Here is a 27,536-nt window from a genome sequence, read left to right as displayed (position 1 = left end):
AAAGGTCCATGCCAAGTCTCCGCTCAACTGCTCCTCCTTTTTGCCTGCAGTAAAAAAGCAAATTAGAGGTGAGTGAAAATGTGCCGACTCACTGGAAATACTTCTGTACAAATATTTAAATGAAAGAAGCCCTCAGTTAAAAAAAAAGAAAAAAACTTCCAGACCTGTGACTGTTTGACTGTCACTGTTTCTACTTACAGCTGTTAAAATAGACACTGTGTATGCCTCATCCTGTTTGTCTTAACCTTCTGCTCACACATTGTGACTCTAAAAATTCTCAGGTCCATGTGATCCAGCAGTGTGATTAGACCACGTGCTGCTCGATTTGATTAAGGCTATTCTGAATTTCTGATTATGTGGTTTGTTGATTAGTTTGTGATTCAACTCGTTCATACATAAATGCAAATCTGTTCCCGCCATTTGATTGACAGGCTGACTATCTTGAAAAATAAGGCATATTTGTTTTATCGACATCTATCTACAGTAAATGCAAACTGTGCTTCTTTGGCACAAACCTTTAGAGAGAACAATTGCATTGAAAAGAAGAAAACAATACAACTAATTAGCAACAGAGATCTCTGCATTAGCATTTTAAATGTCACTGGCACAGGTGTGTGGATGGTTTTGCAAGGTTTCAAATGTTTAAAAACTACTTCACAGGATCAATATCATTTTCACCATCTCACCGGTGAGTGTTCGGATTTGTTGTGATACAGCTATTTTTTTAAAGAAATGCAGATGTTTTCTAGACTTTACATTTTAGATCTGATTTGATGGTGCATTGTAAACTATGCCAGCATCGTCAGACATTTATGTTTTACCTTTTGAGCAAAGATAATGTCAAAGTACAATGGTTCGGTCTCGGATCTTCAATAAAAGCTTCTTCGAAATTCAGAATTGGGCCTTCGACTGGTTTATGGTACATTTAAATCGATCCATGTTGATGAATACAAATCTTTGTTTTGTGTCTATGATTGGGACAAATACAGTACTTTTAATAGACTTTATTTAGAATTGTGTAATTAAATCTAAAACAAAAGGCTGAGGGAACCAACCCCATGTTTTTCAGAGGAGGGCCAAGAGGAGTCGGCTCCAATCATTTTTGTGTTTGATTAGCTGATCCATAGAAAATTAACTGGAAACCATTTTGGTATTAGATATATTCATTTCAAGTCCATTTATCAGTAAAATGTCTGATATTCTAATATTTTTACTTTCAGATGTAACTCACACATGACGATCATAACTAAATGAAAATATACAACTGAAGGTGTCACTTTTGTTTGTAGGAAAATTTAAAAAAAGGACAATGAACTGATTAAATAATGAATCAGTAGTTTTTGTCAGTTGCAGTCCAATTGCAAGTGCCTCAATGTAAATGATATCATGTGACAGGTTTTGAATATACATCAGCTGAAAAAGTCATACTCAAAATAAGATCAGTTGGGCCTTTGGGGTGAGACAGATAGTTATTGCACATCCAAGTGGTATGTGGCATTAGGTAGCACAATCACTCATAATGACACAAGGCTGAAAATGTTCTCACTCTAAAATTGCACCGAGGCAAAGGCCTCATTAAATATGCATGCACACCCCAGAGCTGGCATATTGGAAAATGTAAAAAAAAAATCTGACATATTCGGTCCCTTTTCCCCTGGCAGTAAATTTAACTTAAGAAAAACTTAGAGAAGCATCTTATTCACAGTGCTGTTTGAGCGCAAACACTCAAACAGACGTACAGAAGACACTCAAACAAACAGCTTTGCCTTACAGTTACTCTAAGGCTTGTTGTCCTCTTTTTTGTCTCCTTTTTTTGCAAAGTATGCTTCTTTTTAACTGGACCCCTGGAGCGGTCACAGTATTCATTATTAAAATGGAAACTTATCAAAGTCAACTCCTCATCACTTAAATTAAATCATTTCAAGGCTGAGTGGCTCCCACGTCTCAGCCTCCTCCTCCATTTTTCATTTTCGCTTCTTGCCCATCCTCATTTCTCCAAGACGATCTGCCATTCATGCGAAATTGCCACCATTTGCATAACTGATGCAAGGGTAAGGGTGCAAACTGCGGTGGTGTTGATGTCACAATTGCAATCAGAGATGGTAGCGGAGGATTTAATTGGCCTGCTGCATTACATCCTTCCCTCTGACTTGTTCTCGGCTCTGCTGTCACTTCAAAATGACAAGCGCCTCCAAATGAATGACACCTTTAAGGTGAACGACTGGTGGAAGACAGGTCTTCATGTCATTGCCACAATTTTCTGATAAGGTTGCGTCTGAGAATTCTGGCTCAGTTTAGAGTCTGAAATGTATACTTTTTAGATGTTCCTCCTACTCACCGAGTGCAACTTTTCTAACATCCTTTCATTTTTATATCAAGAATTCATGTCACTAAATCTCTTAGACTTCCTGTTAAGTGCTCGTGACAGTTTGTCTTGTCTCTCATCAAACTCTTTCTTGGACTACGTAACCAATAGAGAGTTTTTCTCTAGAGTTTGATGAGAAAAACTCTCAGAGAGTTTTTCTCAACTTTCCAGGCCGTTTCACTCATTATCCAGTGTGTTGTTACTGTTATGTTATGAACCAAACCACAGTATAATGTGGTAAATATATATATATTGTGTATGCGTGTGTGTGTGGGGGGGGGGTTCTTGATCCATTTCAGCTTCGTTGCCTCTTTACAATTTTGACCTAGCAATGTATCTTGGATATCACGAAATCCAATTTCCGAGACGTACACTTCCTAATGCCTCATTGGACATACATGGATCAGGAATGCCGAGCTGACATGAACATGAGGGTCAATATCAAGCTTAGAAGAGAGTCACTGTTGCCGGAGATATGCAGAGGGTACAAACTTATCTAAGAACTTTTCTTCCGAGTGTGTTAGTTCCCAGTTTGAGTGTTATTCCCACTGACTTTCCAGTAGTCGGCACATCTACTGAGGACTGATTAGTAAAATGGAGCTGACAGGTTTGTCGCTGTTTCCAAACCTGGAGAGACATGTGAGGAAGTGTTGTAGAAATGTCCCATTCGGTCACACTAAAAAAAAAACTGTGTAGAGATTAATTAAATTATCCTTTTAGCAAATTCAGGTCAGCAATGTTAAACCATTTCATGGTCCTGTTTTTAAAAAAAAAAAAAAATCAGAAAAAAATTAAAAACAAAACCAAGAAAAAGGAAAGAAAAAATATGTTTTCATTTACTTTTCAAGTGCATGATCTCTCAAATGTTGATGACTTCAGCTACTGGTCTACCATTCCAGGACATTTTTACAAAGAAAATAATTTGGGATAGTTACAACATCTATAAAGTATTTCTGGTGTCTCTGTTGCCAAGGCAATGGTCCTGCTCCTAATTAAGTTTATTTTTATCCTTGCTAATAACTCAGTCAATATTCATATGTTAAATGTGATCAGTGTTAGCAAAAAAAGTTAGCTCTGAATGTCATAAGTTCAGAAATTACCTTACAGATTCATTTGTTGATGTGTTTGGTCTGAGTTTGTTCAAAGTTAATGTCGAATACCTGGAACATTCATCACACTCACATCAACTGTACTTTGAATTTAGTGCTAATTTGGAAAAATGAGCATGCTAACACCCTAGACTACGATTGAAAATATGGCAAACATCTGTTGCTTTTAGCACAAGTCACCTTTGTGCCTAAACAGAGCAGCAAGCGTGGATGGTTGTTGACATACTCTTTTCTTTCAGAACTTTTTCTTTTTCCCAAGGTTTTTAAGTTGTTAGCAGCTGTAATTGACTTTGCAGCCTTCAAAGTCTCCCCGTTAAGGAGAGATGATATGTAATGTATTCAGAGGCTGTGATGAATTAGCCTTAGACAGCTCTTATGAAATGATTCACTAATCTATTTGCATGATGCTGGATTTGCTCTGACAAGCATAGTTCTAATTCATGTCACTTGGACAGTGAACACATCTGACAATATTTAGGAAGTTAAGTGTGCACTGACATATGCCTGCCTATCAAATGCTGCTCCTGATCCATATATTGATTATGATGAAATGGCTCAATTTGAACAGGCCTTTCAAAAGAGCCATTCATTACAACACTGTGCAGAAATCCTCTATACAATTCAGCTACTTGACTGGCAACGGATCTTTGACCAAACTTTGACCTTGAACAATAAAAAAAAAACATGTGCCATCCAAAGAACTACTTTATGAAGATATTGTGGATGCTGACTGTGCAGTTATATTTTTCTCTGATAATTGAATTTATCTGGCAGGGATCGGGGTGATCTGAGGATATTCTAATTATGAAACGTAATTAATGTCTCTGGTTCATGAGCTAATTTTAGTGGCTTCCTATCAATTTTGTTAGAAGCCGGGAGACTTTTTTCAGGTTTGCATCGATGAAAGAATCCGTTATCACCCGCTTGCTGATTCATTTGAAAACATGAAAGCCTCTCAGATAGCCACATAATTAAAGTGTTATTTTGGGGCATCCAATTTAAACTTTGGCTTAGTTGTGCCCTTATAGGAGAAATAGAATTGCTTTCTTTCAATGCTTTCTTGGACTCTGAAGACAGTTTAAGAAAATCCAGCCACTGTAGAACACCAGATCCAACTACAACAGGAGGCTCAGAATTAATGATTTGCCTTTGATCCAACCAGGGCGATGCAAGACTGCCTTTTGTCCTCCACTAAATGAGTTCCTAGTCCTTTGGAAGATTGCTAAATTATTAAGACTGTGCTAGAAGTTTGAGTGCTGGATTTTTCTTTTTGTGCATTGCACCAAGGGAACTCTTGACAATGAATCCAAGGGTTTAAAATTATAATAATGCTCCAAAGACCAGAGTTGCAGAACAACTGCCTAATCATGTCAGCTTTCACATTAACTTACATTTCTATATTTGTATGTTGTTTCAGCGTTTGCTGTACAGCACAGCACAATATCTGATGTTCTGAAGATTCAGAGGTGGGGGGCAACCTATCAAGAGATGATTTACATAAACAGATAGATCCTGACTGCTGGCATTATCCTTCTTATGATAGCCAAAGGGGAAACTTAATGCCCTGAGACATCACCGTCAAAGTCAAAGGAAAGATCTATTTTTCTAATCGACTTATCCGAGGCCATGATTTCCTGCACATTTGCATCATGATTTAGCCCGATGTAAAATGCTTTGAGATGCAGGAGGTGCACATAAATCAAAACCGCTGTGTGAGTTTGTTGATAATGAAAATGTTTTATTTAAACTCGTTCTCCATAACCATCACCAACTAGGAAACAGGTTCTGATGGAGTAATAAGTGTAAATGCTGTGGATGTGGAGATGTTGGAGAGCTACAGGGGCAATTGGCTCATTGACTTTTCTCCCCTGCTCTTGAAGAAAACCCCTCAGAGCTTCAAGTGATTGACATATTTACTACCTCTGCGGCAAAGCCCTCTTCCATGCTTGTCTCTATCTGTCACTGCCCTTAAAGACACCTCACCCTGTTGGGAATGGGTCGAGAGGCGGGAGATTAGGGGTTTATAGAGTATTGGTAAAAAGGGCAAATAATCTCACAGACACGATATCTTTTCTCATAAACTCTGAGCTGAGAGGACATTCCACCCGCCTGGCTGACAGACTGGCTTACTCATTGACTGACAGTTCCCAAGGTTAGAGTACATCAGATAAGAAAGGTCAAGTTAAAGTAGCCATTTAGAGACATACCATTTCAGCCCTCAGGACATAATTGTGGAAGATTGTGCATTCAGCTCTAATCCTGGTCTAAAGCTCCGCCCCCCAGCACCACAGGACTAATATGTTTTAGGAATGTGAGATGTTTTTTCATTTACATCTTGGTTTTCTAACAGTTTGTGAAGTTTAACTGTTGGTTTATTTTCTGATTGAACTCAGAAATAAGTTTGAGGTCCCCTGTTAAAAGCAGTCTGGTGTAAATCATGCTGAACTTCTATTCTTTTTAAAAAGACAATCTCTCACCCCCGGTTTTATTCCATGAAACCGATAAACACAACAGACCGCGTTTACTTACTAACATGAACACAACAGTCTTCCCCTAACCATAACCAACGGGCTTTTTTCACCTAAACCTAGCAAAAGAGATGGTACCCCTTCAGGGTGGATGGGATGAGATTTTCTTCCATGCACCGTAGACAGACATTAGAGATTTCTGCATGTGTGAGTATTGTCTTGGGAAGCATCTAGATTCTCTTGAGATTCTGAAACTCGTGATCATGAGAGATCCATCTTCCTAGCTTTTGCTACTCATTTGTGGTTGGAACACATGAGTTTGGGAAGATGGTTCAATGTTTTGTCCATACTGGTAGCTATGGGGGGAATTTTTTAATTTATCTATTTTTTTGCTGGGACAATTAATTGCAGATCCTATTCACTTTATTGAGGCTCTTTGAATTTGATGGGCAGATGTTTTATCTAATCACCTTCTGAATTTATATTTGGAAGTGCTTGCCTTTTTTCAAACCTGTCTCTCTGTATGGTCATTACACTGTAGAATTTTATAGAGACATACTTAGTATTTGTGTGTTACACATGAGTCAGCTGAATGAACAAAAAGCCCATGTGCAAGCTCTCGTACTCATGGAGGATTCACATCGATTGGCAATCCCTGTTCATCACTGCTGCAGGGTACTTGTTGCATCTACAGCACATGTGACAGTTGTTGTGACAACCATTGCAGACCAGTTAGCATTTTGTGTCAAGTCAGCTGCTTGGAGCATGAAATTTGAGTTCATTTATTACTTCTGAAATATACTCATAGCCACTATGAATTAACTCATGAATTTGACTCATTGGAAACTTTCAGTACAGCATTTAGCTGCTGTCATATTGATGTTTTTGCAGCCAGAAGTGCAAAATATCATAAAAACATCCATTACCTTTCGTTAATTTCAGTTTTGTTTTTAAAGTGCCACTCATAAAGCCGTCGAGGGGAACTTTCCGTTAAGTCCCAATAGTTCTCTTTAAGCAAGCACTTAATGACATTGGATGAGTCAAATTAAATGGCTTACAGACAGGTGCCATTAAGCAACTAGGACTTAGCTTTATTTGTATTCATTTTTGTTTCTGCTATTAAATCAGATTTTTCTGAGGACGACTTACTTTTGCATGAGCAAGTATGAGAATGAGATTTTTTCTAAAATTAAGTTTTTTAAAAGTTCAGGTATCTCTCTTGGGAAAAAAAGAAAAGGCAGAATGACCCATTTATGAGTAAAGTTGATCTTTTGATGATAAATGACCAGAGTTGGCTTATATAATGGACAAAAATACCATGTCAATTTGTCTTATTAACGAGAAAATAATTTCTATTTTAGGAAACGAATAAAGTTTGGTTATAAGTATCAAGAAGTTGTAGGAGGCACCTCTCAGTCACCCTACCAGCCTGACTGAAATTTATGTAAAGAAACCTCTTTATTCTGAACAGCTTATCTAGTGTTTCACTTTTATTCTCAACATTTAACTCAAAATTTCTGACTTTATTCAATTAAATTTTCAATTCAATTCAATTTCTCTTTATTGTCCCTTGAAGGGAAATTAGTGTTGCAGCAGGAGCACACAAAAGACAAGGTACACAACGATAATACTGGCAATATGAATAAAAGTCAATAATAAAAGTCATAATAAAAACAATACAACATAAAAAGCACCATACACATGTACTAAAGCTAGCAAATGTTCAGTCCAGAGCTCCTACCAAAACTGGGAACTACTACCAAGAGTTATGAAAAGTGCAAGAGCATAAATGTGCAAATAAGCAATAGCAGTGCAAAGTAACATAAACAATCCAGGGGCTACTTGCTATTAAGTAAATAAATTGCAGTGGAAATGAATGAAACCTGAAGTTCTCCTTATAGGAGCCCTAAAACGACGACCTGAGGGCAAAAACTCAAACTTGTTTAAAGGTGGATTATTAGGACAATGCTTATTCTTGGAATGCAGTATAAATCTAAAAAAAAAACACTCCTCTCATTCATAAGACAGTGTTAATAAGTATTGTGTTTAGTTGTCAGCATCTTTGCTAAACTGAGGGTTAGTTAGCAGTATCATGTTATCAGCTATACTGCAAAAATGCATCCATGAACCTTGAGTCACTTTTTATGAGAACATTTCTGCTTATGACCTTTATGATCTTTTTTTGCTCAGGTCACAACAGGATCAGACTCACCTTACTTTAAACTCTATCTACTGAAGTTCCCCATAGAACACAAAGTGGACTCCCTTCCCCTGAGTCACTTTTACTTTGCCCCTTTTTAAGTTATCATTTCCTCCCTGGAAAATGTGCTGATAGGATTTCTGTGACAAAAGGACATTCATGTTTACTTCTACGCTCACTTCTCAGGAGCGCAGCTCATACAGCTATGTTTGCCAGCAAGGTGACAAGAACAAAAAAAATAGACTGTCATGACGCTGGGGACATCTGAAGCAGATGACAGGCTTTGCCTAGATGCCACATATATGCCATAAGGGATTATTTTAATACATTTCTTATTTCCCAATATGCCCTGTGAAGCAGAAAACTATGAAATATGCCAAGTTACACTTGTTTACCTGCGTTATGAAGCAGTGAGTCTTTCATACAGTGCCTAAAATAAATGGTAATTTAGTTTGCTCTATATGTCTGCACATTGCATGTCACACACATGAAATCTGTGTTCATACTGAACCACAACCCTGAGCAAACTCACTGCTTACTGACTTAACTTGAGTTAACTTGTTGGTGAATGATACACGAATGGGACATTGCCAGTCTCCTTGGCCGTGCTGAGGTTGAGCATGTACTTGCTTACGTGAACAACAGAGTCTATTGTCAGCATAATTGTTCAGAGATTTGCCTTTGTATTACACCTGTCACAGAAGATTCCACAAACGGAAACACCTGTAATCTCAGATAATACGGAGCGTCTGGATTTGCAAGATGCAAAAAAATTGACCTGAGGAAGTGCTTTTCTAGTCTAGCTGATGACTCAAAGCATTCTCACACTACATGCCACATTCACCCATTCACTCATTCACTCATACAGTCTTAGTCCATTTAGGCTGCACAGTGCACAGTACAGGATGATTCCTGCTCTTTTTTCTTCATCTTACCAAGTGACAAGAAGGACAAAAAACTCTTCTTCATTGGCTCTGTTGGCTCCAGGGTAGACTAGACACTGTCGTGACTCACATCCCCTTGAGGTACGAAGTAATATTCTTTACAGTGAAAAACGGTCAGTTCCTAAGTTATCTAAGTTGTTTATCTCCGCTTCACTGTACAAGGATGTTGCTTTCTCCAAATCTGTTGATATCTGTTGCTGAATTTTCATTTTTTTTCAGTTTTTTTCATATGGATGGATACCACCATACACCTCTTTGTTTGTTTCTGAACATGCTTTGCTTGTATGATCTGAGTACTTCACTGCTGTCCTTTTCTTTAAAAGTGTTAAAGATTTTTCAGGTTTATGGTAATATCACTGGTGACAAACTGCTTTTGATGCTGCAAGATGTACAGACCGCATTTGGATGTCGCCTTCCTGTTACTCATTAGATCCACAGTTAGTGCAGTACAGTGTGTGGAGCTTGCCATTGCCGCTTGGTAAATCCTTTAAACTAAACCTTTGACTTTTAGGGGGATTATCCTTTAATAGGGTTTAAGTCATATACAAGAAGACACTTTAATTAGGCCAGTACTTTCAAGACATGTGTCTTTGATGTTTTCAATTAAATGCTATTACTGTCTTCTGTTTGTCACATCCGAATTGGAATTAAGCATTGATGCAACTTCATTATTCATTACCTTTTTGGTGCTCTGCTCATCTACAATAAAAAATAATTACATTGTGTAAAAGTTTAATCTATACATTTGTAGAGGTTAAATCAGCAGAAACATTTATTTGTGATTGAAAAAAAATAATGATTAAAAAAAAAATTCAGGTAAATGTATAAGAGAAATACAAACTAGATAGATAGATAGATAGATAGATAGATAGATAGATAGATAGATAGATAGATAGATAGATAGATAGATAGATAGATAGATAGATAGATAGATAGATAGATAGATAGATAGATAGATAGATAGATAGATAGATAGATAGATAGATAGATAGATAGATAGATAGATAGATAGATAGATAGATAGATAGATAGATAGATAGATAGATAGATAGATAGATAGATACTTTACTGATCCCGAAGAAAATTCAAGGATCCAGTAGCAAAAAGTAAGATAACATACATTCAACATACATTAGGATCTATACAGAAACTATTAAAAAAAGAAGTAACTGTAGAAATAAAATGTTTTGTACAACTATAAATTATTTACACATAATACACATAAAGGATCCCGTTTGTCAGTTTGTATTTGCTCTCATTGTTTCTTACTGATGAACAGAAGTTACACGGCTAAATTAATTCCCACAGGACCTCTCTGCCCACACATAACAAATAATGGAATAATTCACTTGCCCTTGAGCCCCCTTGCTATGCATCCATTCACTACTTCTTATTGGGCTGCCAGCAAATTAAATGAACCTGCTTTCCATAAAAAGGTAATGGACTCCTTTGGATAGCCCTCTAAATAACAAGGCGGAAGGGAAGGTGAGATGAACCAATTTATTATCCGACTTTGAAGAAGGTGCATGCAGAGGGTAAGGTCACTCTCTCATTGATCACCGATTCCCCCGTAGGGAAATGATAATTATGTGTACCAACATCAGGTCACCTCCAGTCATCACTAGGAGCAGGTCAGACAGCCTCCAGAGAGGATGCATTTAGGGCCCAGTTGTGGAGCACAGATTTAATTCGAACTTGCTTTATTTCATAATGATTTGTAGATTTATGTCTTCATTAATATTGCTATATGTAGGTTGGTTTAGATTTGAAGTAACATGATGGCATAGTGCCACAAACACTTAATGTGCTGACATGTGTGAAGACAACATTAATTCATCCTCTTTTACAAAAGACTGGGTTCTTTCAAGCTTTCAACTGGAAATATTTCAGTTTTTATGTTCATGGCTCCACATTTCATCAGTTTACTACAAAGAGAACAACTCTCTGTTTCTGTTTGGATTGAAATGCATCATATGTAGACAAGGGATTTCACATGTCATGGAAACCTGCACTAAGATTGTTTGTTATGCATCCCTAGTCGCACCACCAAAATCGTGATGTTGCGCTGCAACACAAATCTCCCAATTAACTGAGGGGACAGACAGGTAATAAAGCTTCCATCTGGCATGTATTTTTGCCTGTGATGCTTGAAGCAGAGAAAAATCCATTTAAAAAACTAGAATAATTATGACTGAGCTGATAGACCTGCAGATACTTTAAGAATTCATTTAAGGATAGATTCAAGGACTATCAGAAAGAAAAAAAAGATCTTTATATTCAGCCATTAAAACCTGGAGAAAACGGTCACCTTTTTATCTCCATCAGCAGGCAACAGAAAGTCCTGCAAAAACTGGACATTTTTACTCACACCTAATCAAAATTTAGAGATTGAATAAGTGCCTCACTGAGAATGATATAATTTAAAATTCTCAGGGTCTGCGGGTCTACTAAATTTGTTGGAACAAAAATGAAGCTCAACAAATGCTACATCTATGTTGCTTCCTCAGTAAATGTGCCATGTTAAGTCAACAGAAGAAGAAAAAACATGCAACAAAGATGAACCTCTGACTTGTAAAGACTATAGGAGGTCAGCACCTTGCAGCTAATTGGAAGGGGGTGTTCTTTTTCTCTTACTGCTGGGAGGCTTGCATGATAATAAACATGCTTGTAGATCACCAGATGACAACATGACAATGGAACATAATTAGCATCTAAGCCCACAGTGCCAGATACGTTGTACTGTAGCCCGGATGCAGAGAAGTGTTTTTTTGTCGTTGTTTGGTAGTAGCACATCACTATCAGCTAGTTCCATGTCAAGACAAAAGTTGCATAAATTGTTGTTCAGTTTCTTATAGTTTAATGACTATTCAAAAAGTTGAAAATCAGTGCCCATCCCTGTAACAAACATAGCAGGCAGCCAGCGGCTCCCACGCTGATAAGCAAAGAGGAGGAGACGTGGATGGAGGAAAAGGAAGTCAGCAGATATTTTGATTGCTCTATATGACTGTCACACTCTGCCTGCCCTGCGCCAGTTTTGAGATGATTGCTTTGGATGTGAATGCTTTGTTGCGTGGTTAATGTAAGTTTCCTTGAGAGCCAAAAACAATATGTGCTGTTGTTACCAAAACCTCCACACACTTCTGTGTAGGTAACCATGACTTTCATCCGTTGTGAAGATGGGTTAGGGGGGTTAGGGGATGTTTAGAGTGATGTGAGGTTTGCACTATAAGGAACAGTAAGCATTGCCTTTATAGGCATATTGGTGAAAAAATGAGTGAGAATAAACCAAAGAGTCAGAGAGATAATGTTTGAAAAAAACTAAGGAGAGAGCAGAGGGAGATGGAGAAAGTGAAATTACAGTGAAGATATGATATCCAGGGCCTGTGTTGGCAGCAGACGTGGGAGGAGGTCCTGACTCTGATACACAACAGACAGCAGGCATTACGGGACTCTGGAGCTCACAAAACACAGACTCAGCTTTCCAGATGAGACTCGAATAGATGGAGACAGAAGGTTAAATCTGTATAGAAACAAAGTTGAACAAGCCTGGAGGTTGGATACAGGCATATGAAGAGTGAAACAATTCATTTGGCTGCCTCGTAATGCACTAAGCCACATTTATAGCATCAAAACGGTGGTAAAGCTGATGGATCGGGAGGACGCTGCGCCTCCATCTGCCTGTATGCCACACCTGGTAGGTGGCAAATATGGAGCAGTGATGAAAACATGAGGACGGATCATGGGGATAGCTCACCTGTTTATGCCAAAACCAGCATGATAAGGTAGAGAACATAGTGTGAAACCTGTAATGAGCACAGGTGAGGGGAAAAAAAGCATTGGTTTACGCATTATGTTTTCCAGCTCCAGCACCTGTCTTAGCGGTGGGATTAGTCTAACTTGTGTTTTTTAATCTTCATTTGCACAGCAACATTTTGTTTTATTTCTCTACCAATGACAAACTGCTCAGTTTCATGTACAATTTTGATGTTTTCTAGGGGCTTTGAAGTGTATTATATGCATGCCCATCTATGATTTAATCTGAGCACGGAAACTGATGGTGGAAAAAAGAATGAAAACACTCAAGAAGCCTCAGTCAGTACCAAAGGGGTGTACTATATGGTGACATGAGGGTGGCTTTTCTTTAACCTGGATAGATCACCATGGTAACACCTCACCAACCCCAGAGTTTACTTGAAAAGTTTGTGTTTTTTCTCTTTCTGAGTATAATTTGTGAGCGACTGATTCTCGTCTGACAAAAATAGGTTTTCTGTATATATCGAAACATGTTGAGCATTAGCATATGGGACCTTCACTCTCCTGCAAAACATTTGTGAAAACTGATATTATTCTGAGGCAAAGAATATTATAGCCTCAAAGTTATTCGATATCTTGAGGCCTGATGGTGTGTCTGATCTTTGGCATATTCTGATGCCTTCATTCTTCAATAGAATTGGAAAACTAACATAAAAAGTCCTGTTGACAAGGTTAGTACTGCCACTATCTCACTGTTGTCTTCTGTTGACATGTCAACAAAGGGGAAAATTGTTTATATGCTGATATCAAACCAAGGAGATAGCGTTGCACAGTCTGATTTGGCAAAATAAATACATCTGCTCCCCTGTCCACATGACAATACTGTAACTGGTGTTTTTAAATGTCTCAATCCTGGTCAGAGTTTCCAAAAATATTTATTTTCAGGGAACAAGAACTATGTTTGCATGCGGACAAAAGGTGTACAAAGCATAGAAAAATGTGCCTCTGTCAAAATATCCATTTTCATGGAGGTGTCAGTGGTGGCAGGGCAGGAGGACACAGGGAAGGTGAACAGACAACCAACTCTGGATAACGAGAACTTAATTGGGTAACAAGTCATAGGTTAAACCAAAGACAGCTGGAATACGAAGAAATCAAAAGTAAGTGTGAAACTATGGCAAATACTAACTAAACAGGTTAACAAAAGGTATGACCATGAGAAAACAAAGACTAAAACAGAAACAGACTCACTGAACTTGGACAAAACCCCAAAAGATTTAAGTAAAAACAAGCAAAAAAAAAGAATAAAAAAGTGTTAAAACAAAGATCATGACAGTGTAGGGCTTTGGACAGTTTAGGCAAGGAAAGCCTGGCCATTTTGAACTAATTTCATTGATTCATTGTACAGATTTTCTACATTATAAGTCAACATCAATCCACTGGGAGAAATAAAACAGAAACAATCCACTTTCCTTTCTATTCGCTTATTCCGTTAAATTTCAAGGGAGGAAACAGACCTTGAAAAATGTGATAATAATCAAGGCATTGTGAATAATTCACGTGGCTTTGGTATTTTGCATACTGAAGTGATTTACAGCTTAGCGGGAAGGTGAAGTAAAAAGAAAAAAGAAACAGAGAGATGGAAAGTCGAATGCAATGGAAAGTGCTTTTCCACTTTGAACCTGTTGTCTAATTACCTGTGTATATCAAGATCTTGTCGGAAGAATTTCTCCCTCTCACCTCCACATCGAGGAGGCGATTGGCCCGTTGAGCTCCATGCTGCCTGTCAAGTCTGGCTGCAAACCTGGTTGTTTATTGACACAAATTAGGGTGGAACCACGGCAGCTCATTAAGACAGAGGGGGAGCTTGAAATGCCCAATCTGTTTATCCATTGAGTTCTGCGCATTCAGACAGGTATGTGGGAAAAGAACATTTAGTTAATGCTAGAAATTATTCCCACAGAGCAACTACATTGAAATTTGATGGAGGATAATTGGAGGCTGAAATGGGAAAAGGCAGCTCAGAATGTCCTTACTGCACAGAAATGTCAAAGCAGGTTTCAAAACTAGCTTTAGTGTCATGAAAATAATTATTTATTGTTTATTTTGCAGTTGCTGGAAAACAGGATTTGTTTAATTGGCTGATTAGGTTTCAGCCAGATGGTAGTTTTATTTTCTGTCTGTTCTCTCAATTAATTGTGAGTTGTGTTCTGCAAAAGTTGACACTATTTGTATAGTTTCTCAATAAAGAATAAAAAAAGGAAGCTGCGTCTCAGAGTCCCAAATTCATATTTAGAATGTAGCAGCTAAAACGTCCAATTCTGAACACACCTGTCAGCTGCTGGGAAATTATACTTCATTGGCAAAATAATTTGCTCTACAGAGCAAAGACACTCAGGCCATTTCCCTTTTTATTTTCTTTTTTAGTCAAAGTCTGCTGGAAGACCTTCTGCCAATCACCCACAGGCCTGTTCCCCAGTAACCTTCTCTTGATGCAAGTCTGGTGTCATCATTGTGCTAATTAAGCGCAGTGTGTGCAATGATTATTGCTAGCTGCACTCCACATACATTAACATCTGCAGAAGGCTCTTCAGTAATCCCCTTCACACAGGAGGAAGTGTGATGTGGAAGTGTGGCTCACGAGCTGCTAATTAAGCCCAACTATGCCTACTTCCCTCTCTCCGCCTTCTAATAACTTCTAACTCAATTTGGAAGCAAATAATTGATGTATATGTACGATTTATGATGCATGAAAGAGGAGAAACACCACGAGTTTAGATGTTAACATTCCGTGGTCAGTGGACTGTGTAATGCCAGCTATTCTTCTAAATGGTTCTGAAATTGTATAGCTGATTATAACCACAAATGGCAAAATGACACAGATGACATTGACACTTTCGACAGCGTGATGATGACGGCTACACGGTGATGGCATTCATATTAGGTTGTGGACTAATCATTTGTCAGAGGAGCTTTCTTTTGTGCATGTCGCCGTTTGCTGGGGATGTTATAAATAATTCCTGTCTTCTGCTATCAGAACTGAGCTGAATTCACGCTGCGCCTTCATGCTCAACACTGTAATAAACTTAGTTTTACATTCTGCCTCTCTGGACAAGCAGCTTTGTGAAAGAAATGAAAAGTGAGCAACAGCTACAGGGAATGGTGCCATCTCTTCTGGAGCCTCAATCTGTAGCCACTAATTCACTTTTGCTGCTGCCACATTTATTCATTTCACATGTCGATATCCAGCAGAAGTTTCCTACTCAGATCACATACTCTGCTCAGCAGCAGCTGCATTGTGTATGAAGACATTTTTCACTTGTTAGATAATATATTAAAACAAACAATCCTTGCTGTTAGGTATATCTGAAGCAAAAGTAAAATTGTGATAGAGAAAAGAAGAAGGAAGAGGAAAAGGCATTAACTTTCAGCACAATTTCACAATATCACGGATAATAATATCATGTTATTAAAATGAAAGGGGAAAAATAGACATTGAATAAAACAGAAGCTCTAGTGACAGTCTCTTATTCTCCATAATCACTGTTAAATAGTAGTATATGATAATGAGGATTTCACTCCACAGATTCATCAACGTTGCTTCCAGAGAGTTCCGGCGCTGCTCAGCCTGTCGTTGCTCCTATAATGAACCACATTTCCAACAGCTCCTGTGAATCTGAACTCTCACACTGTGGCTGTGATTTGATTTTACCTCTACAGAGAGAAGGCAAATAGAAAGAGCTGCCAATGAAATCCAGCAGGTTTGCTCAAGTCAAGTGAAGCCTTCAGGCTATAATTCTCTGGCTTAAAACTTGAATTTATTTTCCTGGACGGTTTATCCTCCATTTGATGTGTGCAGTTCTCATTTACATAACTCTGGAGAAGAACATCCAGAGATATTTTCATTCTAATTTCAATCAGATGTCCTTTAACACTGATGCTAGAGAGAGCAGCTGCCGGGAGTGGAGTGCTCTGGTTTTCACTAATGGTTTGATATTCTTTTATGGTAACTTCTTTGAATATCCTCATATTAGTTTGGTTATCAGAATAATCTTTACTTTAACGCTTTCAATATTTTAAGAATGCCAATATGGTCAGCTCACTGTCTTTTTAAAGCTGTTTTTTTTAAATATTGTATTCCTGAAGCTTTAAGCCCATAATAAGTTTCTTTGAAATCTTAATGTTTATGGCTAAATAAGTTAAAGATAGCAAGGCCATTTCTGAAGATTTCAACCCAGCTAATTTGCTTTGCCAAACATGATGACTTAACTTAATAATTCATAAATAATGAAGTTAATAATTCTTTTAAATCATAAATCCTAATTTTGTGAACATGCTGTGACTTTGATTTCAGTGTGACACGTGCACAGAGCATTTACTCAGTCCCTGCTGAGGTCAGAGCTCACAGTTTTCTCACGACATTAACCCCAACCCAATCTCCTTTACCTGGATTTCTTCTTGCACATTCGCTCCCAATGAAATATTTGCTCCTTCAGGTATTTAAAAAAAAAAAACTCAAAATCTTATAAATAATTCGGAGTTACCGATGTGTTATGTGTCCACGTGAATGCAGCCTCTCCTTCACACAGTTTCCCTGCTGATGTGAAGCAGCTGGCTGTCTACATTGTCATGAGCCATAATTATAGCTTCAGGCACATAAATCACTTAGTTCCTACACAACCACGCTCACTTGAGTTGTGCGTACACAATTTCTATCAAGGTTTCAGAGCAGAGCTTTCTAATCAACCTGAGTAACCTTTGCTTGGAGTTACAGTTCTTAGGTAAACACTTAGTTGGCTGGAGGCGGAGGTCCGAGCCAGCTGACTCATTTGTTCTCTTTCAAAGTGATTGCTGCCGAGTGGAGACTGCTTTAATTTGATTGATGTGTGGTTCACCAAGCGGTGGATTTTGTTGTAATTACTCTTTGTGCTTACCGTGATAAGGAAATTAATCAAGCCATTATGTTGCTCCCATTTTATCATCAGGACACAATAATTGAATAAAGCTCACTTGTCTTCAAAGTCACTCCGGCTCACAGCGTACTCGCCCGCTGGAAGGGTAAAGGGCTCGCTGTTGCTGTTAGTGAGGCGAGGATGTTGAGCATATTTCACATTCTCAGATGGTGTGATTGGCGTAATCGATGCCCGTTCCTCTAATTTGATCACAAAGCCACATTATGAAAAAATGCAGTGTGTAGACAAAAAAAACTAAACAAAAAAAGCTCTTTGTGTGGAACAAAAATTGTTTTATTCGTTGTGAGTGGTGGGAGTTAAGGAGCTAAAACCACACTGTAAAAATGCTCCTACAAGTAAAACTGAAGTAAAAGCACTCTTTCCTGGCAAAAAGTAAGTGCAACCGTTTTTAAATCTTCTTCGGATTTTACAAAACAGACTTTAATCATTTAAAAAAATTTAAAAATCACTTTGATCTTCAAGTTAGAAACACATTACATCGCTTCATTATTTATCAATTGTAGAAAAAGCTGAAATGCAGGGGTAGTGTGTGAAAAAAACAAGTCCACCTCACAATCCAACAGCTTGTCGAACCACCTTTAGGAGCAGTAACTTGAAAAATGAGTTTTCCGCATGACGTTATTGGGCCCTGAACTGTGGCCCACTCTCCTTTACAACGTTTCATCAGTTCATTGAGACATTTGTTTATGCACAGCTGGACCGTTGCCACACCTGGATCAACATCACCTTCTCTTTTTCAGACGTTTTTTTTCAAGCTGCGTATTTTAGTTAGAAATAATGTCATGTTTCAGTGTTCCTCTGAGGTTGTATTTCCCTCATTATGAGACCTGGTGTGAGCAATTTTTAAAGGTTATTATTTTAACCAGAATCAAGTTTAACTGCAGTTAAACCTTGTCGAAGATAATTCAGAGACTGTAAAGATAAATTAATAAAGATATTAAAGCTTGTGGACTTCAAACTCATTGACATTTTCTACAGTTCTGAAGGCTATGTTACTGATGAAGTGGTTGACTCTTTTGCTTATGTGCTAATCTATTCCTGCTGCTTAATTGCAGCCCTGTTTGTGTTTCATCCGAATGACTGCCTCAAAATCTCAACATTTAATCAATAATACTTGACCCTAAAAGTATTCGCTTCCACTTCACATTGAAATACTTGAACAGATTTTGGGCTGTCTGAGACTCGGCCATGTGAGGGATGTGTTTCATTCACTTAGTGTGAGGTCTAATTGATCTCTAGTGTCCTTAAGGTGGTGATGAAGTTGTTCTTGGGTCAAGTCTGAAAGTTGGATAAACATTCTCTGTGTAAGAAGTGACTTGGAACCACTCTGTACTGGTTTTAATTGTTGTTGTAGATCATCTCTTTCCCCGCTAATTATCTCAACTATCACCACTCCCATAAAAACAGTGATCTATTGTTCTTGGTCGCTCTGACGGGGATAATGAAAAGTTTATTAGCCTCCCTGAACCTCACAGAAGTGCCTGGGGAAATCTTAAATCATCTGTGGAAATAGGGGGATATAAAAACAAAGGTTTTTCACTTTTATAGTCACTGGCTTGTAACCTGACATGTTTACAAGCCAGTAACTAAAAACAGAGAGTGATCGGTGGTAATGTAGATAACTTGGCAACCTTACACTTTGAATAACCAGGTTGTAGTGACGCTATTAGGATATCTTTCACAATATGCTTCGTGTGAAGTGTTTTTCAAGAATTCTTCACTTGAATTTAAATTGAAATGATTACTTGCATGAAAGTGAGCAGAAAGTCGGGTGTGTTTGCTTTAGAACTATAAAAAAGTTATGACGGCAGGATAATCAGTTAAGTGCCAGATGTTTTTCTTCTTGTTGCTTCAGCATTAGCTGTATTGATCCTTCCAGGTATATTCCCTAACCTGTTTGCCACAGTTTGTTATTCACCCGCTCTCTTGGGCATGAGCCTTCTGAACTCACTCTCTCAACTGGATGGAGCACCTGCGTGGATGCCATAGCAACCGAAATGACACAGGTGTCGACCAGTATAGATTTAAGACCGCTGGGTCGTGCAGTATATCAAGGTTTCAAATACATCCATTTATTTCTGGCATGGTGGAAAAGCCTCAAATACGCCATTTAGATCAAAACACAAGACAAGACATAAAACTGCCTGAAGTCACAGTGGGTAATAATTAAGATTGTTAAAGGGAGTATTTTGAAATTTAATTTATCTTTATTCCATGTTATTATTCTTTTAGTTTTACTTTAAGATGATGACAGTGCAGCCTTTGGCACTTAGTTAGGCTTAATGTCTCCTGGCAGTAGCTTCATGAAACTCCTGGCAAAAAAAGCAAATAAACTTTTTCCCCCAAAACAGTTTTTAACTCTTCTGTTAGGGCTGTCAGATAAGTTTAATGATCCAATTCTGCATTAAAATTAAGCATAAAGTTTCACAAATTTGTATTAAGAGCATGAGGATGCTCGAGGATACACTTGAGCAATGTACTTGCAAACATGTACTGTATAATTCAGGATTAATTTAGCTAAATGGGCCCTGGAGGCCGAGGGTTTGAAGGTACATTGATTAATGCTGAGAGAGCAGAACAAAGCCGAGAGAGTGCATTTGCAAGGGATGAGAATGGGAAATGCATGAATACCCCTCCAGTGTCCATCAGCTTAATCTCATAACATTTATGTCAGTGAAAGTGTGGTGAGTTGGGTGAGGAAAGGTTTTTATTCAGATTCTGCCTGATTTGTCGTGTTATCCTGCTCTGCACACTCTTCAGCTGCCCCAGAAGGCTGACTGAAGCTGCAGACTGTCAGGCACTTTTCTTTACACTCTTTGAGTAAACCGTTGATTTCAAAAGTTTGAGTACAGATTTTAATATCATGCTTTTAAATACCAAACTGATTTGAAGAAATAGCAACACACTGTGTCTTCCCACTCCTCCAGCATCTAAATAAACACAACGGCACATTCAGACAACACAAAGATCACTTCTAACTGCCAGATGTACAGTCTTCATCTGCTCAACTCAAAGGCTGACAGAAACGCTGTTTTTTATGTGAAAGAAAAGTCAAGTTTCTGTCATTGTTTTTAATGTACATTTTTGATTGATACTGCAAAAATATCCAAGAAAACCCCAAAAAACAGTATTTACATTTGTGTGGGGGAAGTTTTTGCCTTGTGCACACCAAGAGAGATGGAAATACCTAATGGGAACCAGATCTGACGTGGTAAACATGTTACTCACAAGACCTAAATGACCAGATGTTTTTGAGTCTAAATAGTACTCATGGCTGAATGTAGCTAACGTGAAAAATTAAACACAACATACTCAGGTGAAAAGAATTCCTGAAGACATAACTTCACTCCCTGATGGAAATACCAGTAACAGCTCCCTTTGAAGGATTACTTGGGTTTTGTTACTGTATAGCTGTACTGTAAAGCTGTATAACACACTGAAAAAAAGGTGAAACTCCAAAATACCTGAAATGATTTCCTCAAAAAGACTTGTGCAGTTTCATTATTGACTCTGGAATGAGTGATGTACTTCTTTGGGGCTACTCTCAGTTCAAAGACTAGCACCCTGGTGAACATTTACACCAACGGGACCTTGCTGTTTAAAATAGCAACAATACGATATGCTGAACATTTTGTCTCAGCACCATCCTCCTCCTCATGATGTGTGCCTTTCAGCAGCACATTTTCTTAGAGAAAGCGTTGGCACACCCCAAAGTGAAAAATCCCATCGTCGCTGCATGTTTTGTGTGCCGTCTGTTGTTATCAGCATCAGCTGTGTGAGATGGAGCCAGGGAGCCTCATGCTGAGAGGAGGTAGTCGCTCCTCTTATGACAAAGACTGTAACAGGAGGTGGTGACAGACTGGTCGCTCCTTTCACCCCCCCTGCGACAAAATTTGTCATCACCAAGAGAGCTGAACACTGACACATCTAAAGAGAGAAAGAGGTCAGAAAGTCACAAAGTGGGATGCTGCTTGCATCTGCAGGACTTCAGTCGAACTACATTTCAGTCGGGAATTGAATGGTCCTGACACCATCCTGTACCTCACTTAGACTTGCTTTATTGTACTGTGTTGACTGTGAAGGACTAGTGTTGCATAATTCTTCATCATTCAGCACTGTCATTTAATCCTGTCAGTACTTGCATTCATTTAAAGCTTTTTGCCAATTCGGGGCTTTGCATTGACCCCTTAAATGCCTTCAGCTGCTTGAGGAACAGAGAGTGGATGTGGAGTGTGTGAATGTGTGAAGAAGAAGAAAAACAGTGTTAAAAAAATGTGGTAAATCCAGATGATTATAGCTTGGAAAGTTTGGTCATAAACAGTCGCTTTGAATAAAATTAGGTTTCAGAGGTCAGAAAGAGGTCTTGTCACAATGTTAACAACATTTTCTTATGAGTTATTATTTCAAAATGTTTGAGTCTGTGAAAATATGAAAGAAAATAGAGTGCGATAGAAAGACTTTTCTGTTGTCTACATATATATATATATATATATATATATATATGTGAGGTCATAGTACGACTTTTTATGCATTTTTCATAGCATGGAAAGAGGAATTGGGAAAATGGTGTCACTTCAACGTCCATTAGATACAAAGCAATCTATTGGCAAAAATGAGATAGGACATTCTTAAGTACTATATGATTTAACTGGTGTAAAACCATTTTGGAAAAAGATTCCTTGTGCTTTTATTACCTTACAGCAAGCAGTTTATATCCCAAAATGTATGGGCTCGTCCTCGCCACTCCACCACTCCAAACCGACTTGACTTTAGATTTGTTCTTTCCTCAACTCTTGAAAGGGAAGGGGGAATTTTAGTTGGTTGCATTTAACAATTTATGCCACAAGACAGCACTGGTGGTTTCATAGCATTATTTTCTAATACTCACTTAGATCTGTTCTTAAATGCTGTAAAAGAACACAGGAAAAGTGGCACATCTTTGCATTTGAGAGATTTAGAACAATAATATTTGCTATTTTGGGTTGAAAAATGGCTTAAACAATTCCAATATTTGGTTATCTTATAGTGATTTAATATCTGTCAATACTAAATTAATCAAATCCAAGGTATTTGATTAAACACCCATTTGATTAAGCCAGTTTGACATCTAACACACCTTTGATAACAGAGGGCAGTATGAGCAGACATCCTTTTGGTCCAGCATCTATACGAGAAGATGTCCAATCGCCAGTTTATTTCAAGCTTGCTATTCCTTCAGTCTTCTTGATCAGACTAATCATTCTTCTGGTGGCTGTCTTTATCTCCCCTAACACCTTTCCCACACTTGGTCATGTCAGAGCACGCACTCTGCTGTTTAACATTATTAGAGCCCTGTCAGGGGCGCTACCCCTTACACCGGCAAACAACTGAAAATGAAGGTGAGAAAGATGGGAAGCGACAGCTCCTGTCTGCTCATAGCAGGGGGAAGTGGTGGAGCCTGTGTTGACGGACTAATCTCTGGCTCTGATTATCTTCTCATTACAATCAGACGGGATCCACTTGACGAAGAGGAGAATCTGTAATTACTCTCAATTCTCTTCTGACTAAAGCGGAATAGAAAGAAGGGCCAGACCTGTGAACCTCACATTGAATCAGACAGTTTATTTAGTCCTAGATGAAGATTTTTGAGAGGTTCGGGTGGAAGAGTTTGAATTTGTAAACACTGGACTGATATTTGTGTTAATTTTGAGCAGAAAATTATTAGTTTCATTTTGAAAACGGCTTTTTGCTTTGCTTCTTTTTGTCTTTCAACACGTGTGAGAAATAGAAAAAAGAACCATGAAGAACTGCAACTATTCTTATGACCTGCATCTGTTTGGCATGAGATAGAAAACAGAATTCATTCAAATGTCAAGGCAGCTGAAAATGTAAATAACTACACTGCAATTAACACATGGATTTTAATGGAAAATAGCTGAACTGTACTGTCCATGAAGAATAGCTGGCAGGAAGAAATGGAGGGAAATAAAACACATACCCAGTAGACCAGTGGGAATAAAGCCAACCATGCATGTTAAATCCCCCTCTTCTTGCTGCATTAACTGTGTGGACAACTACAAAAATTATATGCTGAAATTCTGAAATGGATCTTATTTGTGTGTTTCCCATGCAGCTCCGAAACAACAACCTGCCAGCCGCTCAAGATTGACGAGCAGAAAGCAGCGGACACATGGATGAACACCTCAGACAGGAACGGCTGCATCAAAGGAAACAGACGTAAACACCACAGCCACCGCAGGGCCAGGAGGTGAGTTCATCCTCATGTTCTCAAAGCAATGCCGAGCAGTTCTTTAAAACCGTCAAGAACAAGTGGTTGCAAAAGGATGACAAAGCTGACACATCAGGGATGTTTGTGATGATGAATGCTTAAGGTTCGCTTTTGTTTTTGGACATGCTTTTGCAGATCACAGTGCAAAAATAAACCCTTCAGGGGCCTACTCTCAGTGACAAAACCAAGCTAATCTCTATATTCTGGTGCATGGAATGTAAACAGTCTTATCAGGTTGGGAAAAAAATACAAGGATGTTATGACGTTCCACACTGTCATTCAGATCCTCACTTTCACCAACACCTTGAACCGAAAGTCTCCTTCACATGCCAAGAATAGTTTTAGGCGTCCTATGCTGAGGTGGGAAAAATCAATCTATGCTTCTTTTTTTAATTATTGTGAAATCTTCAAAGTTTCTGTCGCTGCACAGCAGGGAAGCATCCAGTGATATCTAAAACACATCTGAAGCAGAATCTGAATTACAGGAGGATCATAAACGTGAAAGCCCTTGAACTTTAGCCTGCGGCCGCTTGTCCTTAGTTTAAAGTGTAACAATGAGATTAAACAGCAAGCAGGGATCTGAGAATCATTTTCTGCTATATCTGCCAAAAAAGAAAGACGGCGTACATATTTATATTATTTGTTGCAGTATTTTTTTCCCATAGCCTTTTCTGAGAGTTGTAACTACACCAGCGAAATCTAGATGGCAGCCAGATGTCATTTTAAATCAGCTCCTTAGGGACTATACAAGTACTGAGTAAACTGTGCAAAGCATGACTGGATTTATTGTAAGGAAATGCCCCCAAGAAGATATAGTCAAAAGTTGTTGTTTTTAAATGATTTAATTTTTCTCCTGCACTTTCTTTTGTAACAGCTCTGAGGTCTTTCTATTTCATCTGAGAGTGGCGCAGGTGGTCTTGACTTGTAGCGAGGTCTTTGCTGTAATACGCTGTGGGAAATCTTGCTTTTCTTAGTGTGATTTGGATCGATAAAGTATATGTGGTTCTATCTATGCGCTTTGCACAATGAGGACTGCATTGTGTCTGAAAGCAAAGTGATAAAGGGAGCTGCAGTGTGTGGAAGTAGTCCTTTAGCTAGTGGAGAGGTGATGAAGAGGAGCCCTATCTGAGTAACATATTCATGGATTTTAAAGGTTATCAGATGCTGAATCACTGAACAAGTGTGTAATCCTGTGAGATATGATTTTTCACAGTTTTCACAGTGGTTACAAATCACAAACTAAGCCCAGATAACACCAATTACAGAACTGGCTTACTTTTACTTAAGAATCAAAGAATAATATCGTTGAAAGATTTAGAAAGCCCTGTCTCCAACTTTATCTCCTGTAGCTTACTGTAATGATGTCTTTATAAAGCTCAGCAAGTCATAGCTGTAGCTCATTCAACACACTGCTGTGTCCTCACTGAGGACACGAAATTGGGTCACATCAGTCAGTGGCTCATATCTTTTAACGGGCTTCCTCTGGATCAAAGCTAATGAAATAAGAGGGTGGGTACATAACACTCCCAATGGTTTCTGGCCAGCATCTCTGGTCTGCTGCCCCATCATTGATAATCTGGACTTCTCAAAACAGTTCTGAAACAGGGGTCAGATATATAAAACTTTCTTTTCACCAGCTTTATAAAGCTATGTATGTATGGTTCTTGTATAACTCTCAATCATCAAGAATCGCATGCACAAACCTGATTTCCACTCCCATTTTTTGTCATGAATGGAATTAGACACTCCCCTAATTTGTCATTTGCATCTTAAAGCACTGGTTGCACCACAAATGAATAGTTGTAATAATTTTGCTGACTATAAAACTGAGACACTCGTCATTAAGGTGGAGCAAAAGCAAATTTGTTTCATTCTGTGATCTCAGCTCTGTAATCATGAACAGATGAAACCAAGAACATATGTGTGCATGTTGGCATCCAACATCTTACATCCCTCGCTTATACACAAAGTCAACCATGCTGTGGGCACTTGTTCTTGGTTTCGGTTTGGTGTATACTCACACTCTTAGAAGTGTATACTCTAGAAGATATAAAGACATAGGTCTCACCTGTTCTGGCAGTTCCTTTGACTGAAAGGTCAGCAGAGGAAAGGTTTGACTGAAGGGACACAATGGCTAAAATCAGCCTTGGTGAAGATTCTGGATGCATCATTCATCCCCTAACAGCCACTATAAGCAGAGCAAGAATAATAATAATATGTTAGTGTTTATTCATTTTTGTTTTTCATAAGTGGCCGATGAGCTTTTCCAAATACTTTGACTCAGTTACAAAGTGACCTGCCTGAGAGGATTCTCCTCTGTTGAGAAAGACATTTGTTCTTTGGATTGTTATCTTGCTAATTGGCCATCAGCAGCACAATTCAGCAGAGAAATCAAGCATTAGTTATAGCACAAAACCACAAGTCTGTGACTCTCAGCTCTTTCCAGAGACTGTACATTGGCTTTATTGAATACGTTTGTGAAAGCAATTATTGCCAAATTGGAAAAAGAAATAAACAATTTTGCCTTCTGTTGAATCAGTTGAAACGTTTAACTAGCTGAAAAGTCAGCCTGAACATACAATCACAGCAAGTGTAGAACGTACTTCAAAGCCAAGCATCAAGCAGCTCTGCTTTTTATATAACCACGTCTCTCAGAAAGTGACACGCTCATGTGGAAGATAGTATAGATTCAGCTTTTATCATATTCTTATCTGATGTCCCCTAATCCAGTTTGCATTCTGCGTTTTTTCACAAAAGCATTCTTCCTTTGATTCTTTTTCTTTGATTCTGCTGGTAAGAGGAAATGCAAACGCTTTCTCTGTACAAAGCCTGAATGGTAGAGGTGTTAATGAGTGACAAAGCATTCTCATTATCAGGAGAGGGTACTTGGGTTTGGTCTGTCTAATCAGCCCTAATGCATTTTAGTTCCTAATGCTCCTAAACTGCCGACTACGCCAAGCAGGGCCATTTATTATAGCAGGACACTCTTCTGCATCCAGTGAACCAGGCAAGGAGTCTCTAGAGATCTGTGGTTGCATATATCAAGAGGAAGTTCAGTGTATCACTGTCTGGGTCAGTCCTGATCACACACATCCCTGTGCATGACCTTCTGCTCCTGAAACACAAAGATCTGCTTCTTTGAATTTGACATATAAATGGCAACAATTACTGTCCAGAGAGCACAAAGGAGAATGTATCGCACACGGCTGCCATTTGATGTATTCTGCCTGGCACAAGGCAAAAGTTGACACTTTGCTGCAAAAACAGTTTATGGATATTGATGTCATTTGACTCGGCTTTTCTCTTTAATAATTAACTTATTTAAAAGGTTTTTGTGTGCTTTCCCAATTTTTTGCATAATTGGCTAAAAAGAACTTTCAGATTAATCTAATTTTATAATGATGAGGGAACAAATTAAATATGTATATATACATATATATATAGTATAGTCTAAGC

General features: G+C 38.4%; 2 protein-coding genes across 2 annotated transcripts in view; both read left to right on the top strand.

The window, feature by feature from the left end:
- hspb8 (heat shock protein b8) overlaps nucleotides 1–27,536 on the top strand; it is a 480,000-nt gene that overhangs the window by 417,650 nt on the left and 34,814 nt on the right. The gene's annotated exons all lie outside the window — the stretch shown is intronic.
- The window catches only part of srrm4 (serine/arginine repetitive matrix 4), a 62,386-nt gene that overhangs the window by 15,335 nt on the left and 19,515 nt on the right, over nucleotides 1–27,536 (top strand). Inside the window, exon 2 of the mRNA XM_072387432.1 lies at nucleotides 23,925–24,059. Within this exon, the coding sequence (XP_072243533.1) occupies nucleotides 23,925–24,059 (135 nt within the window). The remainder of the gene's footprint in view (nucleotides 1–23,924; nucleotides 24,060–27,536) is intronic.

This window comes from Leuresthes tenuis, unplaced genomic scaffold (genome assembly GCF_036924035.1).
Source record: "Leuresthes tenuis unplaced genomic scaffold, fLeuTen1.0.hap1 SCAF_6, whole genome shotgun sequence".
Taxonomy (NCBI): Eukaryota; Metazoa; Chordata; class Actinopteri; order Atheriniformes; family Atherinopsidae; genus Leuresthes; species Leuresthes tenuis.
Note: the sequence above shows the minus strand (reverse complement) of the source record. Positions and strands in the feature narration are given on the sequence as shown.